The sequence below is a fragment of the Leucoraja erinacea genome, chromosome 38 (assembly GCF_028641065.1).
Source record: "Leucoraja erinacea ecotype New England chromosome 38, Leri_hhj_1, whole genome shotgun sequence".
Taxonomy (NCBI): domain Eukaryota; kingdom Metazoa; phylum Chordata; class Chondrichthyes; order Rajiformes; family Rajidae; genus Leucoraja; species Leucoraja erinaceus.
Genome location: NC_073414.1, coordinates 8736265 through 8754291, shown reverse-complemented (window position 1 = coordinate 8754291; position 18027 = coordinate 8736265). Strand labels below are relative to the sequence as shown.

General features: G+C 39.2%; 1 protein-coding gene across 2 annotated transcripts in view; it reads right to left on the bottom strand.

Moving 5' to 3' along the window:
* hnrnpul1l (heterogeneous nuclear ribonucleoprotein U-like 1 like) overlaps positions 1-18027 on the bottom strand; it is a 39732-nt gene that overhangs the window by 10096 nt on the left and 11609 nt on the right. For both annotated transcript variants that reach the window (XM_055663810.1, XM_055663811.1), the window contains exons 3-10: positions 17532-17670; positions 16305-16378; positions 16053-16192; positions 12173-12272; positions 7417-7529; positions 6027-6290; positions 4239-4361; positions 3403-3531 (exon numbers count right to left, since the gene is read on the bottom strand). In XM_055663810.1, the coding sequence (XP_055519785.1) occupies positions 3403-3531; positions 4239-4361; positions 6027-6290; positions 7417-7529; positions 12173-12272; positions 16053-16192; positions 16305-16378; positions 17532-17670 (1082 nt within the window). The remainder of the gene's footprint in view (positions 1-3402; positions 3532-4238; positions 4362-6026; positions 6291-7416; positions 7530-12172; positions 12273-16052; positions 16193-16304; positions 16379-17531; positions 17671-18027) is intronic.

The following is an 18027-nucleotide window of genomic DNA, read 5'->3' as shown; positions in this document are numbered from 1 at the left end:
TCTACAGTTGTCAAAATACTTCTGCTTTAGCTTCTAGTCAGAACCCAGTCTTCCTAAGACCCCACTTTGAACATCTAGGACCCCATCTTTGTGCACTAGTTAAAATTCTAACATTTAGATTTTTTCAGTTGTTCCAGCCTCCTTTTGCAAATTCCTCCAGTTTCAGCTTTACCTGCACTCTTGATGGCCTGACTGCAACCAGTTACACTTGAACCTCTTCCAACTGGATTTTAATCAGGATAACTTCCAATTCCTCACTTTCTTCAAACTTATTTTGCATTGCTTGTCATCCACTTCATTTTTATCCACTCCGTTTGCAAGACAGCTAAGAGGCATTATCAAACCAAACATGCACTTGCAGAAAATTAGTATTTATACCCCTCCATTATTCATCAGCATTTCTGTGTCATATGAATATACTCATTACTTTTCATTCTCAAAATGAATTAGTTAATGCCACACACACTGAACCACAGATCACCCTGACCATCCTACTCTAGAGTATTTTACTTTCTTCCTTGCAAACTTCCATTTGTCCCTTCAGCAACAGTTACTATTTCTAGCTTATTAGTTTATTATCTCTAATTACTACATCTGTAAATACTGAACTGGACCCAGCTATGACCTGGGGTTCAGAATCAGTTGTCACCCCACCCCACCAAAAACAAGTAATGACCATCTCTAACTTAGTTTCCCACCCATTCTTCAATCTATCCTCTTGCACCACAAGCCTGAGTGTGTCAGGTGAGGCAACAATTCAATACTTCCTGAAAAACCATTCAAACTATGCCAACGCTATTATCCAGTCTACCAAAAACTAGTGCCTTGTGAAATACAACTCATGCAAGAGTTGGCTGCCTGGACCACCCCAAGTGTTTCTGGTGATTAAAGATTTGAATCCACCTGATCACAAGAATGTTCTCAACATTCACCCTGGTGTAACTCATCTGCAAGCTTACCATTCATTTTCTTCAAGAATAAATCAATATCGTGGTTCATCTTTGGTCCTTGGCAGTTTTTGATAGAGAACATTTAGGAGTTGTGTTTAAAGTTCCTGCCATCTCCTGTGGCTTGCGTTAAGAGCCAATGGTGCATGCACCAAAGTCTAATAACTTATCCACATTAAAGGCTAGCCCGTTTGAGAAATGACGTCCTTTCACACTATTTTCCTGACATGAGAGAAAGAAGTATAATAAAACTAGATCTGTCTCCATTTCTAATCTTCCAATTTGGAATTTCTCAAGAAATAGAAGAAAGCTTGCAAGGTACCTCGAGGTTAGTTTAATTCAAATGTTCATATTGAAGTTACAGACAATACTCAATTTCGGCAACTTTCCTTCACACCACCACACACGTACTTGGAATAACAGATCTTACTATTTTTGTTGGTATCCCATTTTATTCTAATCTGTACCAGCCCCTTAGTATTATTACCGCCAGCTTAACAGAAAGATTTACTTAAAACCAAGCAAGATTTGGCTGAATAGTCCATTCCCCATCTAAATTTAATTCTTAAGCTTGCTTTGGGCTTTTGCTTTGTTGGAGCCACTTACATTTTTTGAACTTGTATTCAAGTTCACACAGATAGCAGTTTCTGAAGACTTATTTACAGAGTATTCATCTAAATATTCACAAAAATACCTCTTGGAAAATTAATTTTAGAAAGTTGTAACTGAGATAAAAATTAAAATGAAACACAAAGCACAATTTGTTAAATTCAAAGACAAGCTATTTCAGCTCGACCATTAGAATATGTTTTCTCTTGGCATGAATAGGACTACATAAAGCAATCAGTTTAGCCAGCTATTATCAATCTAAAAATCTAAGTATACGAAATGAGAAAGCACAAATTCAATCAGGTTTGCAACGGTATACTTCTAGTACAAAACAAACATAGCATCCTTCAGGGAACATACTTGAAGAACATGGATAGGTGACATTTCGGGACCGGACCCCAAACGTCACATATCCATGTTCTCCAAAGGTCCTGCTTGATCTGCTGCGTTATTCCAGCACCGTGTCTTTATCTGCGGTAGATAAGCGCACCAGTATCTGCGGTTTCTTGTTTCTACACGACTTCCTGCAGGCAGTTTTCCAACAAGCACAACTATGCACAATTCCTTTTCACAGTACTGCTGGCAACATACAAGCCACAAACCGACACAGTAGCGGAAAGTTTATTAAATCTGTTCAGCAGTAGAATTAGATTGTAACTCATTTCCATTCCTCAACCACTTTTACGCTGGGGTAGAGAACAATACCAAGCCATTTTCAAAAGTACATTTAATCTTCTCTGAAAGTCGGCATATTAGCAACTTGAGCCACCATAAAATCTGTCTGATTTACATTTAGAATTCAAAATCTTTTCACACCAGCATTGTAGAAATTATGGAGCAGCAAAGAATGCAAAACCTTGGCAGTAATGAACTGCAACAAACACATCAAACATGCACGTGAAATTCAGAAACTGCACAAAGCTTTAACGTATTTCAAGGAGCGATATTGTGATTTCTTTAGGGTATGTGGAAGATGTAATTATTTAATTCATTTATGATGTAAGAAATATGCTTCTAGATTGGAGAATATTTTTTACAACAATCCCATTAGTTTTCTCAAATTTTTAAAAAACAAAATTCAATGAAATTACATCAGGACTTTTGAAAATAGGGCAAATTGAATAAATATAATAGACCACCTTTGTGACACTGACAGCACGTGGTTGACTCCGTTCTAGGGTGTGGTTGGAACCTGGAAATATAACTAGGATCCCATTCTTTACAGTTAAATTGTCAAATTATTCCCCAAAAAACTGCCCTTAAAAATAGTCTATTTATTGTTGATCCTGCCTGCAACTCCACATACTTACCTCTACTCACCAGTTCTTCAACAACAGGGCATCTGTCCCAGACAAAAACAACATACAACTACTTACCAGAGGTACTTACAATTATCCTGCTCCAAAGATTATTCTTTAGACCAGTACTTACCATAGCCATCTTGCAGGTTCTGGAAAGCCAATGTTCATTAGTATTAACTTACCTGCACACCAATTATTTCACAATCAACAAAGTTCCAATCACTACCTTTATTTTACAAATTATTTTACTTAAAAACTCATTAACAATGGAGATCATCACTTACTCACCACAGATCTTTTACTTTCTAAGCAGCACACCATTAAATCTTGGTTTTTTTAACTTTTGTTCTTTACTTCGTGTGGATATTTTCATTTGATCCCCAAGCAATGAAATAAAATCCATCTATATTTACAACGTATTCACAAAATGTTACAAGAGATTTACTTATGATGCAACGTCATGTTAGCGTTATTTCATCGTCGTATGCAAGCTAACTCGGGTATCTCATCTATTGTGTCAGAGATCCATGGAAGCACAACAGTACCTGATCAAGAATGTAGTTGCGTTTCTTGCGAGCTGCAATCTGGATGAGACGGTTCAAGCACTGTGTGGCTTGCTGAATGAGGACGTCCCAACGGCCAGCATAATTACGTTGACGCCGAAGTCCCATCACCTGTGAAAATGGCAAAGATGCCTGTTGAAAGGATTCTTTGGCTCTCAGTCACCACTTTTTTTCAGTGAGAACTCACTGTCTTGTAACCAACGCAACTGGGGTACCCCATCTTTGAGAAAATGTCAGCCAATCTCGTCTGCTGGAGTCATCAAATGTCCTTTAACCAAGCTTCTACTTTTACAATCCCGGTTCCTGACAAAGTGGGGGGGGGAAGGAAGGAGAGACAATTCGCAATTCATGCAGAGGAAGCACTTTTAACATTCATAGGAATGACGGATTAAATAACATTTAAGACAAGTTCAGCCTACCCGCAGCGATTATTCAACATTTGTGAATGCACCTGTATTATGGTATTCTGTAGCAGAATAAAAAAATTGAAAATATCACCGCATTAACTGCAAACTAATCTTTGACCCTCATACAACACTAGTGTTAGAGCTTTATCACAGAATTACAATGCTACTCCATTCCCCCCACATTTGGACAAAGGCATGTGAAAAATCCAACCAGCATGCAGAATTGCTAATGTACAGTTACCTCCCAAAAGTACTTTTTACATGTTCACTTTTTGTAAACTTCATATTTGCAAACTGGGCCAGAGTTTACAATATTGTTGGGAAAACCAGAACACAATGAAGTCATCATCAGACCTCCGTACAATTCAGGACATGTTAGAAAACGGGCCACTCCACACGCTGTGTAGCTACCTTCATCTTTTCCATGATGGCATTTGTCCCGAGGATGTTGTACTTCTTCCATGGGTTGCTGGCCGCATGCCCTGCAGCCCATGTTGTTTTCCCCGCTGCGGGTAGGCCAACCATCATCAGGATCTTGAAACAAAAAGAAAACATTGTGCACTTTCAAGGTATGTCTCTTCTTTTCTCATTTCTGCCAAACAACAATTATTATTAGCATTTATTCAATAAATGAAGCCTTGCAAGAACCTTTATTGCATCTCCAGTATGGAAAAATTAATGTTTCCATTTTGGGCAATATTAACAACATTTGACACCAAGTACTCAAAGAATTGGTCCAGTGGGGAGCTAGAGACACGGAGTGGAATAATGAAAATATTAAGGATGCAGTTCTCTTCCTATTGTGATTTTCCAATTATCATGTTTCTACCATGACAAGCAACAAACATCCACTGTAGTAAGAGCGGCGTTAGGGATGGTACAGTATAGTCACGGAGCCTGTTCATGTGTACCTGTCAGCACAGCCCCATAAACTTAATGGGAAAGAAGGTGTTGACACAATGCTACATTCCATCCTATAGTCAATATATTGCTTAGACATTTGTATGCACAAAATAACACATATCCGTGCATTTCATCAATCGAGTCATCAGTGGTACACAAAAAAGCTGGAGAAACTCAGCGGGTGCAGCAGCATCTATGGAGCGAAGGCAAAAAGGCAACGTTTCAGGCCGAAACCCTTCTTCAGACACTGTTTATGGCTTTGGTTTAACGTTGTGCATCTAGCGGATGCAGAGAGGATGTTTCCAGTAGCGGGAGTTTAGGATCAGAGGACACGGCCTCAGAATAAAAGGACTGCACCTTGAGAATGGAAATGGAGGAATTTCTTTAGTCAGAGGGTGGTGAATATGTGGAATTCAGTGCCACAGATGGCTGTAGAGGCCATGTCATTGGGTAGGTTTCAAACGGATTGATAGGTTCTCGATTGGTGAGTGTGTCAAAGGTTATGGGGGGGAGGCAGGAGAATGGGGTTGAGAGGGAAAAACAGGAGAATGGGGTTGAGGGAAAAACAGTTCAGCCATAATCGAATGGCTGAATTGACTCGATGGGACGAATGGCCTAATTCTGTTTCTATGTCATGATCTTATGAACTAAATAGTAATTATCAGCAAATCAATATCTGAATTTAAACCATTATATTAAAATTAAGTAGATGGCCTTGGAATCAGAAACAGCACAAGAACATCCTGTCCAATAGATGCAGAGATAGCAAAAGCGGAATTGCAATCTTTACAAATTCTCTAAATTTTAAAACCACATATTCTAAAACCTTCCTTATACAAGAAAGGAGGGAGGGAGGGTGTGCGTGCGTGCATGCGTGTGTGTACACCTTCCCTGCATGGAGGGAATACAACTAGAGGGGATTAGTTTCAGAATGTGGCCTGCTATAGTTGCTATTTCTCCGCAACCGATCAGCTATGCTGTGGGGGTTCAATAGACTGACTCAAGTGTCAGAATGCAGTGAGCGGCACAATGGGACAAATTAGGAATGTATAAAAACAGCAAAGGACCTCAAACATGAAATGTTAACAGTTTTGCCTTTCCGCAGATGCTGTCTTAGCTGACAGGGGATACATATTCTTCTACTTTTATTTCAGAATTCCAGCAACTGAAGCTTTTGACTTTCAATGGATGATAAATGCTATCTTTGGCAGCAATATCCAAAGACACAAATGAACAGAAGTCAGTATTGGGCAAGTTTAAAGAGAGATCTGAGGTGGGAATTCAACAAATACCTACTTCACACTCTGACTTTGACTTTGGTGCTGCTGTGCCCGTCATCCGCTGATCCAAGGGCACATGCTGAATGTATGTGAATCCATCGGGAATTCTGCACCATGGCTCCTTCTGCCCAAAGTTGAATTCTATGGCGCAGTTTTTTGACAACACATGCGGGAACAATGGACGTCCGCCAAGAGCTGTTTTCTTGGCTCTGAACGCAACACCAAGCCACCTTCCGTTCTTCGTATAGGACATCTCCACATCTTCACCAACATCATAGTTCTAAAGATGCAAAGGACAGTAAAGCTGGAATGTTCAGCAATGAAATGTTTCAGAACTGGATAAAGCAGCAATTACAAGCCAACAACAAATTTGCTTTCGCAGCAGCCTGCGGGTAGAGTTGTCAGCCTGCACCTGGAGACCAAATGTTATTCCTGGCAATCTACTCAAGACTTAATGTGACACAATGTTTTTTTTTTTTAATTTGTACCTTCACTGTAGCTAACACTATATTTGGCAAAAAGAAAAAAACAAATTGCTGGAAGAACTCAGCGGGTCAGACAGCATCTGTGGAGCAAATTCAAAAAAATCTGCCCAATCCACTGAGTTACTGCAGCAGTTTGCTTTTTGCTCAAGATTCCCATATCTGCAGTTCCTTGTGTCTACACTATATTCTTCATTTGGTTTCTTTTTTTCTTTTGCAGCTCATGTGTGGTAATAGTTTGCCTGGACAGAATGCAAAACAAAGTTTTCTACTGTTTCTCAGTAGACGTGACAACAATAAGCAAGTACTAACACCAATAGATGTTTTGATATTAAGGGAACCAAGGGATATGGAGGTAGCACTGGAAAATGGTGCTGAAAGAAAAGCTCAGCATGATCTTATTGAATGACGGAGCAGAAGTGAAGGACCACTTGTCCTGCTCCGAGTTCTATTTATGTTATGTTCTTAATACAGCATAGATTCAAGCTGACCAGCACAGACCAAATGGTTGTAAGCTCCATCACAGATTGATGTATGAACCTTGTGAATAACCACAAACCATGCTGGGCAGCAACCACCAACTCCAGGGGAAGCATGCCAATACAATAGTTACTACAGTTGCATCATTATTCCAACTTGAAACCAGTCTTCTAATATCCTGCAACATTTTAATTATCTTTTGTCGTATTGCTCTAAAGGGAACATCAAGCTAATTCAAAAACAAGTCGTAGTCAAATGCCAACCGTCACCTGTCACACCAGTCTTTAGGTTTAAAGAAAGAGAATATAACACAATGCAGCTACAAGATAGCATTTTAAACAAAGAATTGACTTGTTCAAATCATAACTCCAGGAATCCCTGCTTGTGGCCTTGAGTGAAATGGTATTGTCAAACGTTTAATTCAATTACATTTTCAATACTTACAATTAGACACCCCATCACATCGTTTTCAGAAAATCGTTCCCCGTAGTCCTGAAATTTGCAGTTTGATGACTTCTTTCCTGTCCCTCCAAACCCATATGAGAATGCCTCCTCACCTAAAAAGGACAATTAATTTGAGATTTGAGAGGCTAAATAATAAAACTTCACAAATTTGCACGATCAAATTCTGGTGATTTGCTGGATGTGTTTTTATAGCCAATCAAATATGCATCTTACTGACATTGGATGCATGAATATGAGAAATATCCTGAAAATATTTGGGCTCGGGTTCAATAGCACTCATGAAAATAAAGCAATATATAAAATTCAGTCCAAAAAATAAAACAGTAATCCAAGACCTGGCATCTTCCAGTTGCATGCAATCACGGTTAGCATGGCAGCCAGCACTAGATCATAAAATGTGTGACCATATTTAATAGAAAACAGACATGCAATGTGGGATAAAATATAGAATTCAGAACGGAAACAGGCCCTTCAGACCAAAATATGTGCTGAATGGTGCCATGGTAGGTCAATAAACATATTCTTGAAAAACACTTACACTAAAATCTCTGCTTCAGTCACTATATTCAGACTATATATTACAACACGGAACATGATAAATTGAATCCAACAACATCAATCAAATAATCGAACCAAGACCATGTCAGTTGAGAGGATCAATTTCAAATGACATGGCACTTTTTTTAAACCAACCTCAATCTATGGAATGTATTATAGATCAACAGGATGATGGGATACATTTTTAAAAGACTAAGCTTAAATTCTATTTGTAATTCTCTTTTTCCCTTCCAAGAACAGGATACCTGCTGTGTTACTCCAGCTTCTTGTGTCTGTTGATGAACAGGTAACTCTGCAAGAAGGATTAGAATGGATTATCTGATTCTACGATTGTTGAAGTGGGTGAGAGGCCATTAAAGAATTAAAAAGCAAATGTCCCCATCAGGATTCTGGAGGAATGGGCGGTGCAAAGAGCAGCCTGCTGCATTGGGATATGAAGATGGTAAATCACTGCTGCACGAAGCATCACTATCTGCTGAGAAAGGAACCACCAGCACATGCTTGAGAATTCTAGTGTTGAAGAATTATAATCTACATCTAATATCATGTACAAAAAAGGAAAAACTAGTAAATAAAATGTAGAAAACCACAGTCAAGTAGAGCCCATCTTGAAAACAGAGCAATGAGTTTGCTCCTCGATATGACAGATCCCGTCTCATCGTCCAAATATTTTACTTTTTCTTCAGTTTAGTTTAGAGATACAGCGTGGAAACAGGCCCTTCAGCCCACATCGACCAGCGATCCCCACACATTAACATCACCCTATACTCTCCAGGGACAATTTTACATTTATAATACCAAGCCAATTAACCTACAAAGACCTAGTCTTTGGAGTGTGGGAGGAAACACAAGATCTCGGAGAAATCCCATGCAGGTCACAGGGAGGACGTATGACGTCCATAAAGACAAACACCCGTAGCTAGGAGCAAACCCGGGTTTCTGGTGTTGGAAGGCTGTAGCTCTACCGCTGCGCCACTGTGCCGCCAACAGGGACACAAAAATCTGTGCCATGGGAAACACATCCAAAGCCAAGCAACAGCCAAGCAGATGGCATAGAACTGCATGCAGTCCTACAAGCCTGGCAAGGTTCAACGCCTTATGGGAGACTGAAAATTCTGAAATCTCCCACAAGGAGAACCAGGGAAAAGTAGAATAGAACAGTAGACCAGTGAGAAACAAAAAAACAGAGCTTCTGTACATAAGTAAAAGGCAAAAGAAGATCAGCCGAAGTTAATGTGGATGTCATACAACCAAGGCAGGACAAGTAAGTAGTAAGTAAGTAAATTTTATTTATATAGCACGTTTAAATCAACTCGCGTTGAAACCAAAGTGCTTTACATAGAAGAAATAATTAAGGTTCAGTACATCCATAGAAAAATTTAATACAGAATAAGAAAAGAGTAGAAAATGTTTTATGTATTTTGAGTGACACAGAAAATGTTTGCAAGACAGTGGAGGTCTACTGTGAACAAGCAGCAGAAAGTCTTCTACAAGATGGCACACAAGGCGCTATTAAACAAAATTGTGAATGATTTGAGAGTAACATACTGGCAATATATTGAGGAATAGTTAATGGAGAGAAAACACAGTAAAATAAATGTTTGGGAGCGTGTGATACTGCAAGGATCTGCAGAAGCCCCAGCTGCTCACCATTTATAGCATTGATTTGGAGGACAGAGCCAAGGCAATATCTCCAAGTTTGCTGAAGATACATAACCAGGTGGCTATAAATGGGCTAGATGAATGATAAGGATATTGTGCATGGAATAATGTGGAAAAACACAAGGTCACCTCAGGTGATGGGGAAAAATATAGAGGAGGATATTTTATGTCAATGACGAGAGGTTGGAAAGTGTTGGTTTTCAAAGGGATCTGGATGTCATTGTAGACAAGTCACAAAACTTTACGTGAAGCACAAGTGAGAATGCAAACAATATATTGCACCTCTATTATGTGAGATTTTGAGTGTAAGAGTAGAGATGTCAAGCTATAACTTCACTGGGCGCGAGGCAAGACTGCGTTTGCAAGTGGCCAAGTCTAGTCTCCCTTACAATGGATCCACTTCTGATGGAGGGAGTACAGGAATGGTTCATAGTGTTGATTCCAGGGATGGAATAAGAGTTGTACTGGTGGTCTTCACAGGAGAATGTAAGCAGACGGCTGGCTGTTAGAATTTGTCGAATGAGAGGTAATCTCATGGAAGCATACAACATTCTTACAGGTTTTGAAGGATAGAAATGTTCCCCCTGGTGGACATGTCTGGAACCAAGAGCAAGTTCAGAGGATTGAGAGTGGCCTCATCATGTTTAATTTTTTTTTTACAAGCATGGCATGGTAGATGCAGAGTGGGTTTTCCTGGATAGGATGTCTTGAATCAGAGGCCACAATTTCAATGTAAAGCATCAGCCTTTCAGGGCAGAGATGAAAAGAAATGTCTTCACCCAGGGGGAAGTGAATCTTTGAACATTTTTATTGAGGGATATGGTGTTACTGCACGAGGGTGGTACTTAGGTAAAAAGATAACGAATGGTGCAGCACTCGCAAAAGACTTAATGGGCTACTCCTGCTTCTAAAGTTCTTCATGTTCTCAGTAATGCTCCCTCACACAAAAAACAAATTATCTTCATCACTCCTTTCAACATTAATACTTTATTGCCATCACTTAAGGTCATAAGTGATAAGAGCAGAATTAGGCCATTCGGCCCATCAAGCCTACTTCACCATTCAATCATGGCTGATCTATTTCTCCCTCCTAACCTTCACCTCATAACATCAAACAAAGAAAATTACCAACATGTATGAGAATAACCTCCTTATTAAAAAAAAGAATTCCTCCTCTGTAAAGCATCAGTAATGTGGAAACTGCCGCTTTTATCAGTAGCCGTGGCAAAGCTTACAAACCTGAACAACACCATCTATCCAATTACACGGCCACCAAAACAAAATATAGCAATGCTCAAAAGTTAATTACTAGCAAAATCTGTTTTTAGACAAGCCTGATCAATCTGGAAAGCTTTTTCTATTAAATCTCAAGAAGACCAAAATATCTAGAAATTCATTGAGTGTATTTTACATCCGGTCACAGACTGACTCGACATTTCAATGCTTATGACAGCATAGATTGTGGTGGTGCATCACTTCATTCAATTGCCGTTAGGATCTCACTGGATTTGGACAATGAACAAAGGCATAATGGAGATTCCGGGAAAATAACTTTCACCAACGGCTTTCCCTCAATGTGATTTGAATTGACGGGCACAATATAATATAAAAAACTAATATCAACGTTGATCAACGTGACGGGTGTTAAGTCAAAATAACAAAACAAAAGGGATCAACTGACGAGTCACATTACTACTTGGGATCAAAGCAAGTCAACAGCCAAAAACTAATGTTGTACACTTCATCTGGAAGCATAAGTAGTAATTGCATAACTAACAAATAGACAAGAAATCTAATGATAAAAGACTGCATTTAGTACCTTTCTAAACTTATGTCACAGGATATCATTAAAACCATGATTGGAATAGAAAACAATCTAGTTTAGTAATAAGATACCCGATGAGATGGCTAATACAAAGAAAATCTAGAGGAACTAAACAGACAACATCTAAGAATTAAGAATAGTCCTGCCAGGAAATTAAGGAGCAAACCCAAATCAAAATATGGACACAGGATAGAGCTCGATTTGTCAAGGAATTGCTTTGGTCTTCTTTCAGAAGCTTCTGTCAAGAAGCATGCCAATGGATTTGGAACACAAATCCCAATGTGTTAGAAAAGCCTGCACTGCATCCGATTGTAAGAATAATGCATAGCAAATAATCTAAATAAATTTCTTTTACTTTCCATTCTTTTCATAAAATAACTCAAATTTTTGAAATGAATTTGAACTCAAAGTAGGCGTCATCACTGACACAACACTAAATTGTGTTAGTTTCGAAGCATGATTCTCTTTCAGTTCGCATAATGGATTCAACCGAATAAGCTTTGACCTAGAAAACTAGTTGGCACAATACTTCCACCAAAGCACAGCATAAATCCACATCGTATAATCCAAGTCACTCATTTAGATACCTGAAACAAATGAAGGGTTAAACATAAAACAAACCCCAAATCAAATTCAAAATAATGAATAAGCATTTATGGATTGTAAAAAGATTAGAATTAATTTGCTTACCTAACTGCGTACTGCATGAATCAAGTGACCAGCCAACACGAACGACATGGGGATCAGGCTCGGTTGAAGGAAGATGCTTAACTGGAATCTCTTCGTTAATCTAGAAACAAAATTGGGAATTGCTAAAACTTAATTAGTATTACATACTAAATTACTAACTGAATTTAAAATGGAAGAATGACAACATAGATTCAGAATTAAAAGAGTCAGTTCAGCAAAGAGCACAACAATCACCATCTGTGTAAAACTGTTTCTACAACAATTCAATGCTAAATAGCTGATTCACAAAACTGGAGTTCATTTCCACTATTGTTTCTCTACATATTACTAATAGATTGCTTATTTCAGATTCAGATTCAATTTTAATTGTCATTGTCAGTGTACAGAACAGAGACAACAAAATGCATTTCCTCTCGTCACCAAAGAAACATTGCTTATATCTCAAACACTGATCACTGATGCAAGGGATAAACATAATATTAAGCTATTAAACTGGAAGGGCATCTCAACCAACTGTCCTCCATATCCACACAATAACTTCCAGCAAAAGTCAATGGATAACTATTAGAAAAGGGTACCCAAATTAAGATTCTATCTTTAAAACTAAAGGACTAAGGGTATTTGTAATATTTCAAATGAACTCAGCATGACTGAATCTGGGCCTTTCTACTCTGGACACCTCAAATATCCATTGAAACATTTGGGTACAAGGAGTCAAAGCACCAAACACACATGTATTTTTTCTGCACTGTGGGCAGCTTCTGAAGAGAAATCCCATACTTTTCAGTTGTTAACACAAAAAACTTCTCAACCACCAAATCTCAGTGGAACACAAATGAGTTTTACATACTCTTAGAATGCAATCATTAAGAGCTTGATGCCCTCTTGTGAACTTATGGTGTTCCTCTACAATATCCACTATTTTTTTGAAGTTTGGTGCCCAACTGAATATACTGAGCCAGCTAAATTCTGATTAAAGGAATAATTCCATATGATTATATAATTTTGAGATAAATGCAAACATTGTGCACTGGTATAAAAATGTTCTTGATCTGTCAATCTTAAAAATCTTTTTGCTCTCATGTAGTAACTAGATTCTCTTTACAACGACAAGAATTCAGGCATCCTAGAAATAATTATATCCTCTTTCCAACATTCTAATCATAGCTTAGCGCAGTCATTGAAATCTTTTAATTTTCCTTGCTAACTTTTTATTCCCCTATAGGCAGATATGCAGCTCACTGCGTTGTGTAATCTTTAAACTGGAAAATAACTTTTGTTCCTTCTAATACATTATACAGTAAACCCTTGTTTTAACCAACCCCTTTATAACAGATTTTGGTTATAGCGGACGGATCTGCCGATGCCACTCCCGGTTTACACCGCCTCCCAGCTACATACAGCCCTGACTTCCAACGCCACCCCTGGCTCACAAGATGCACCAGCCCCAGGGAACAGCCTTTCTTCAGGCTGCTGCCATCAACACGATGTGCTGGGTCACTGTGGAGCTCCCTCCCCTCTCATCAGCTGCTGCATATTTCTTGGAAGATGCTGGCGAGTGCAGGGGAGAAGGAGACGGCAGCGGAGCGGGGTATGGACAAAGCAACGGCCGACAGGAAGAGGCGGCAGCCGCTGGTGAAAGGGGAAGGAGCCCCACGGTGACCGAGCTCAACTTGTCAATGGGAGCAGCCTGAAGGAAGAGCTGACGGCCAGGGACTACAGCATGAGCCGCAACAACAGCCATGTCAACTGGACCATGTGGTGCCTGGCGAAGATGTACTCGCTGGTGTAGACCAGAGGCATCGGCACCTAGTTTTAAGGTGAAATGGCACACAATGCTGCAATAACTCAGCAGACTGAATCAGTCTGAAGGGTCCCGACATCACCTATCCATGTTCTCCAGAAATGCTGCCTGACCCGCTGAGTTACTCCAGCACTCCTGTCCTTATGTCTATTAACCATCATATGCAGTTCTTAGGTTCATCTACATACTATGATTATACCTTACTCGGTTATCCCAGTCGGCAATAATGAACCCCATCGCACCCCCCCCCCCCCCCCTCAATGTGGAACTGAAAATACAAAATGTAATAGAAAACAACTCAGGCTTGCATAATTGTTAAATAGCTTATATCCCATATGGCACCATCCAACAAGTGCTTATTTTGCTGATCCACTGCATAAGCTTGGTCAATAAGGGATTTAGTGAAATATTCTGACGTGCAAAAAAACACAGTTCATAGCAGAAACACCTGCACTGCAGGAATGTTATAAATCTGAGATTAATCCAAAGTAAAAAAATGTTTGGACCTTTCATAGTCAATCTCAGCCTTGACATATGATTTACAGTTAACGATTTTACCATTGCCAATAACCTGCAACATGAATATCCTACATGATTTCTGTAATGAAATATTGCAATGTAATAGTCGGACAGTTATCGTCCAAAATTAATATCGTCCAAAACAGGCAATTAAATTGCAAATTTTAAAGTGGCATTACAACAGAAAGCTACAAAATGCTCTTATAACAGCCTTAATAACCCACCTGTATAAAGTCTAATAGGATAGTTGAGTAATGAAAAGAACGTTGGTCCAGGATGAAAGCTTTCATAATTAAAGTTAAGATATTATTCCTTTTGCCTCTAAGATCTTGGGAAAACTGAAAGGCTGCATAAGAAAATGTCCATTCCAAAAGCGGTTCTTGCAAAATAAATGATTTTGCTCTTTGCTTTCATAGCTTGCCATGATCTCCCTTCCAATATAAAGCTAGCAATTGGGCAAGTCATCACTGCAACATTTTATCCAAAGTGTTCAGATCAACCTCCGTCATTCAGTTACTGGCAAATAACTAATGACCCAAGAGAACTTTTAACATTCCATGTAAATTACTTCTCCCATTCACGCACGACCAACTATTCATTACTCATCCGCTCAAATTAAAAAATATATCAGCATTTATCCAATCTGTTATTAAATAGTTCCACCAGAAATATCGCCAACCTTCTAAGCCATCATAATCAAATCCTTACCGTCGCCAGATTACTCGTATTAAATCACACTCCTTTTTCACTTATGTCCACAATGAATTATGCAAAATCCCTGCCCCTCAAGAGCAATTAATTTAGTGTTAACAACCCATGTCACACCCTGGATCCATTACAAACTTTCATACCCGTTGCTCTCCAATGCTGTTCCTTTGCCCATTCTTTGCTCAGCACCGTACAGTTTTCAAAATGTACCAAATTCCTCACCTCCACCATATTGAATAACATCTTTCATGATCTGTTACAAGATCCTCAAAACCCATCTCAAGCTCAAGTTGCATTAAAGCCACTGTTTCGTTCAAAGTTGACTTTGCTGAAGTGAGTATGTTTCTTTGGTACCTGTTAACATTAGGCTGGGTGCGTTTTCTGCCTTCCTAGGAATGATACAACGACTACATTGAACAGGACGGAACTTTAGAAAATGCATTTACTAAAAATACAGTTTCATTAAAAGTTTGATTATTTGCAGGGCAATTTTAAATGTAGAATAATAACTTTTGCCTAAATCTCAATGGAAACGTGGCTCAATACGGGGAGTTCCAAGACAGCACAAGGAAATCCAGGGATTCAGAAACCCCTCCCACCCTGAATTCTTACTCCGAACAGCACTACTGGAAGCAGTGAACAAAGTTCAGACACATCACTATTGGCGCAGGAAGGAAGAATCGGGGTTCTGTAGGGTCACTATCAAGTACATTCCAGCAAGTGGCTCATGAGCAACACTGGCAGAGGTCCAGGAGCAGTTCACTTGCCTAGCCAGAGGTACTTAGGAGACACGTACGGGGAGAAAAGAAAATGGGCGTTGCCATGCCCTCAAAAGAAAAATGTAAGTACCTTAACTTCAAAACAAACTCTCCCCTTGTTGACCCCATATGTTGCTCGTGCTCCTGACCACAGATATGCAAATCCTTCAATAGTCAATGGGTAGCCACTCAAGCGGTCTCTAGCTACTTTAAAGTGCAGATCACAGTTATCTAGGATGGAAAACAGGGAAAATGTAAGACAGTGAAACAAGAAAATATTAAATTAAACCAGTTAAGACTAGCCTGAAAATAGTTTGTTACCAAGGCACCATTTAATACTTACAAGTATCAATGGCCACACAAGTTTCATCAAATTCTTCCTCATCATCCTCTGCTGGTGGCTGGGGAGATTTTGCTCTGTAAAAAGGCCGTGAGACAAAAAATTGTTATCAGCTCCATAAAGAACAACCGCATACAGGCTCAATTCATGATCAGAGATGACAGCTTTTTCACCACTTTTTAGTGCATATTATTCCTTTTGGCAATAAAGTCCCAAGTTAAAACCTTTGATTTGACTTAATTATCAACCAAAATTGCTCAGACATTATGGTGTATATTGATGAAAATTCCATTCTCTTGACGGTCCTACTGATTTCTTAATCCATAGCGAGACCAAAACTTTAAGAAAACAAACCCAATTCTAATTTCAAACCTAATCTCTAATTTCAGGTAATTTCAGGTACTTTCTCCTTCCCTTCTCAGCTCTCCCTCAGCACACTGGCTCCACCTCTTCCTTTCTTCTTCCTGCCCCCCCCACCCTCACATCAGACTGAAGGGTTTCGACCCGAAACGTTACCCATTTCCTTCGCTCCATAGATGCTGCCACACCTGCTGAGTTTCTCCAGCATTTTTGTCTATCTTCGATTTTCCAGCATCTGCAGTTCCTTCTTCAAACCTTTGAACTGCATTTTTTAAATATTCTCCTTTGGCACTAGTCTGTGACCCAAAGTATCAGTCCTCAGGAAACTGAATATTACGCTGATTACACATGAACTATTCCGGTCACTCTCCGGCACGGGGAGAAATTACCATTCAGTCTATCCAACTGCTCTGGGCCAAGAACAACAAACATTGAAAACCCCAATCAAAGTGAAACCACCACACTATAAACAAACTATATACATCCTTCCCACCAAGAAAGCAGCAATGGGAAATGAAAACACAACTCGATTACTTCTACTTGTTCCATCATGACATTCTGAGGCAAGGCAAGAGCTATTTTCAGGGATAATCTTACTGAAATGGGTTAGTCAAACATCGCACAAATTTCACTGGCACACTATGAATCTGTTACCTTTTCCATTCAGAACAGTGGTTGAAATGAATGAGCCAACTATGGAGATAAAGTGAATGATCTTCAAATTAAAGTCATTATTATCTTGTAATTCTTTAACAATAAACTCAAGAGGGGATTTAAACCGAGAGAGCAGACGTTTCCAGCATTTACAAAACCAAATCGTCAGCAAAATGGGTGGTCCTGATGAAGACTAGCTTAGTTAGTGTTACTCACCGACCATAACTCCTGTCCTCTCTGTATTCATAATATCCATGCCCTTGGTCAGGAAAGGGTCTCTTTCTGCTTGGCGGTATCGACTGTTTGATTGCAGATTGATCCACAAATTCCTCCTTAACTTCAACTGGTTGAAATTCTATACAAACAATACTGTATATTAGACAAGTCGCTCCATCTACTGCAGATCTTGTTCAAAGAACCTGAAGCTGCCATACAGGCAGATTTCAAGTGATTAGAATACACATTTCCATCGGAGAATAATAAGAGTAGATAAAGAAGAAAATTGGTCATGCAATCTGTTGTAATTACAACAATGGTCAAATACAGCTCTCGAGACACTTCGGAAATGTATTTAAATCCAAGCGAACATTGGAAATTAATGGCCTTACCAAGACAGAGCTCACCAAGACAGATGCTCAGATTCTGACTATACTAAATTAACTTGCCAACTGACAGTTTTAGGCACCAGCCCAAATTTAGTATTGCTAATAAA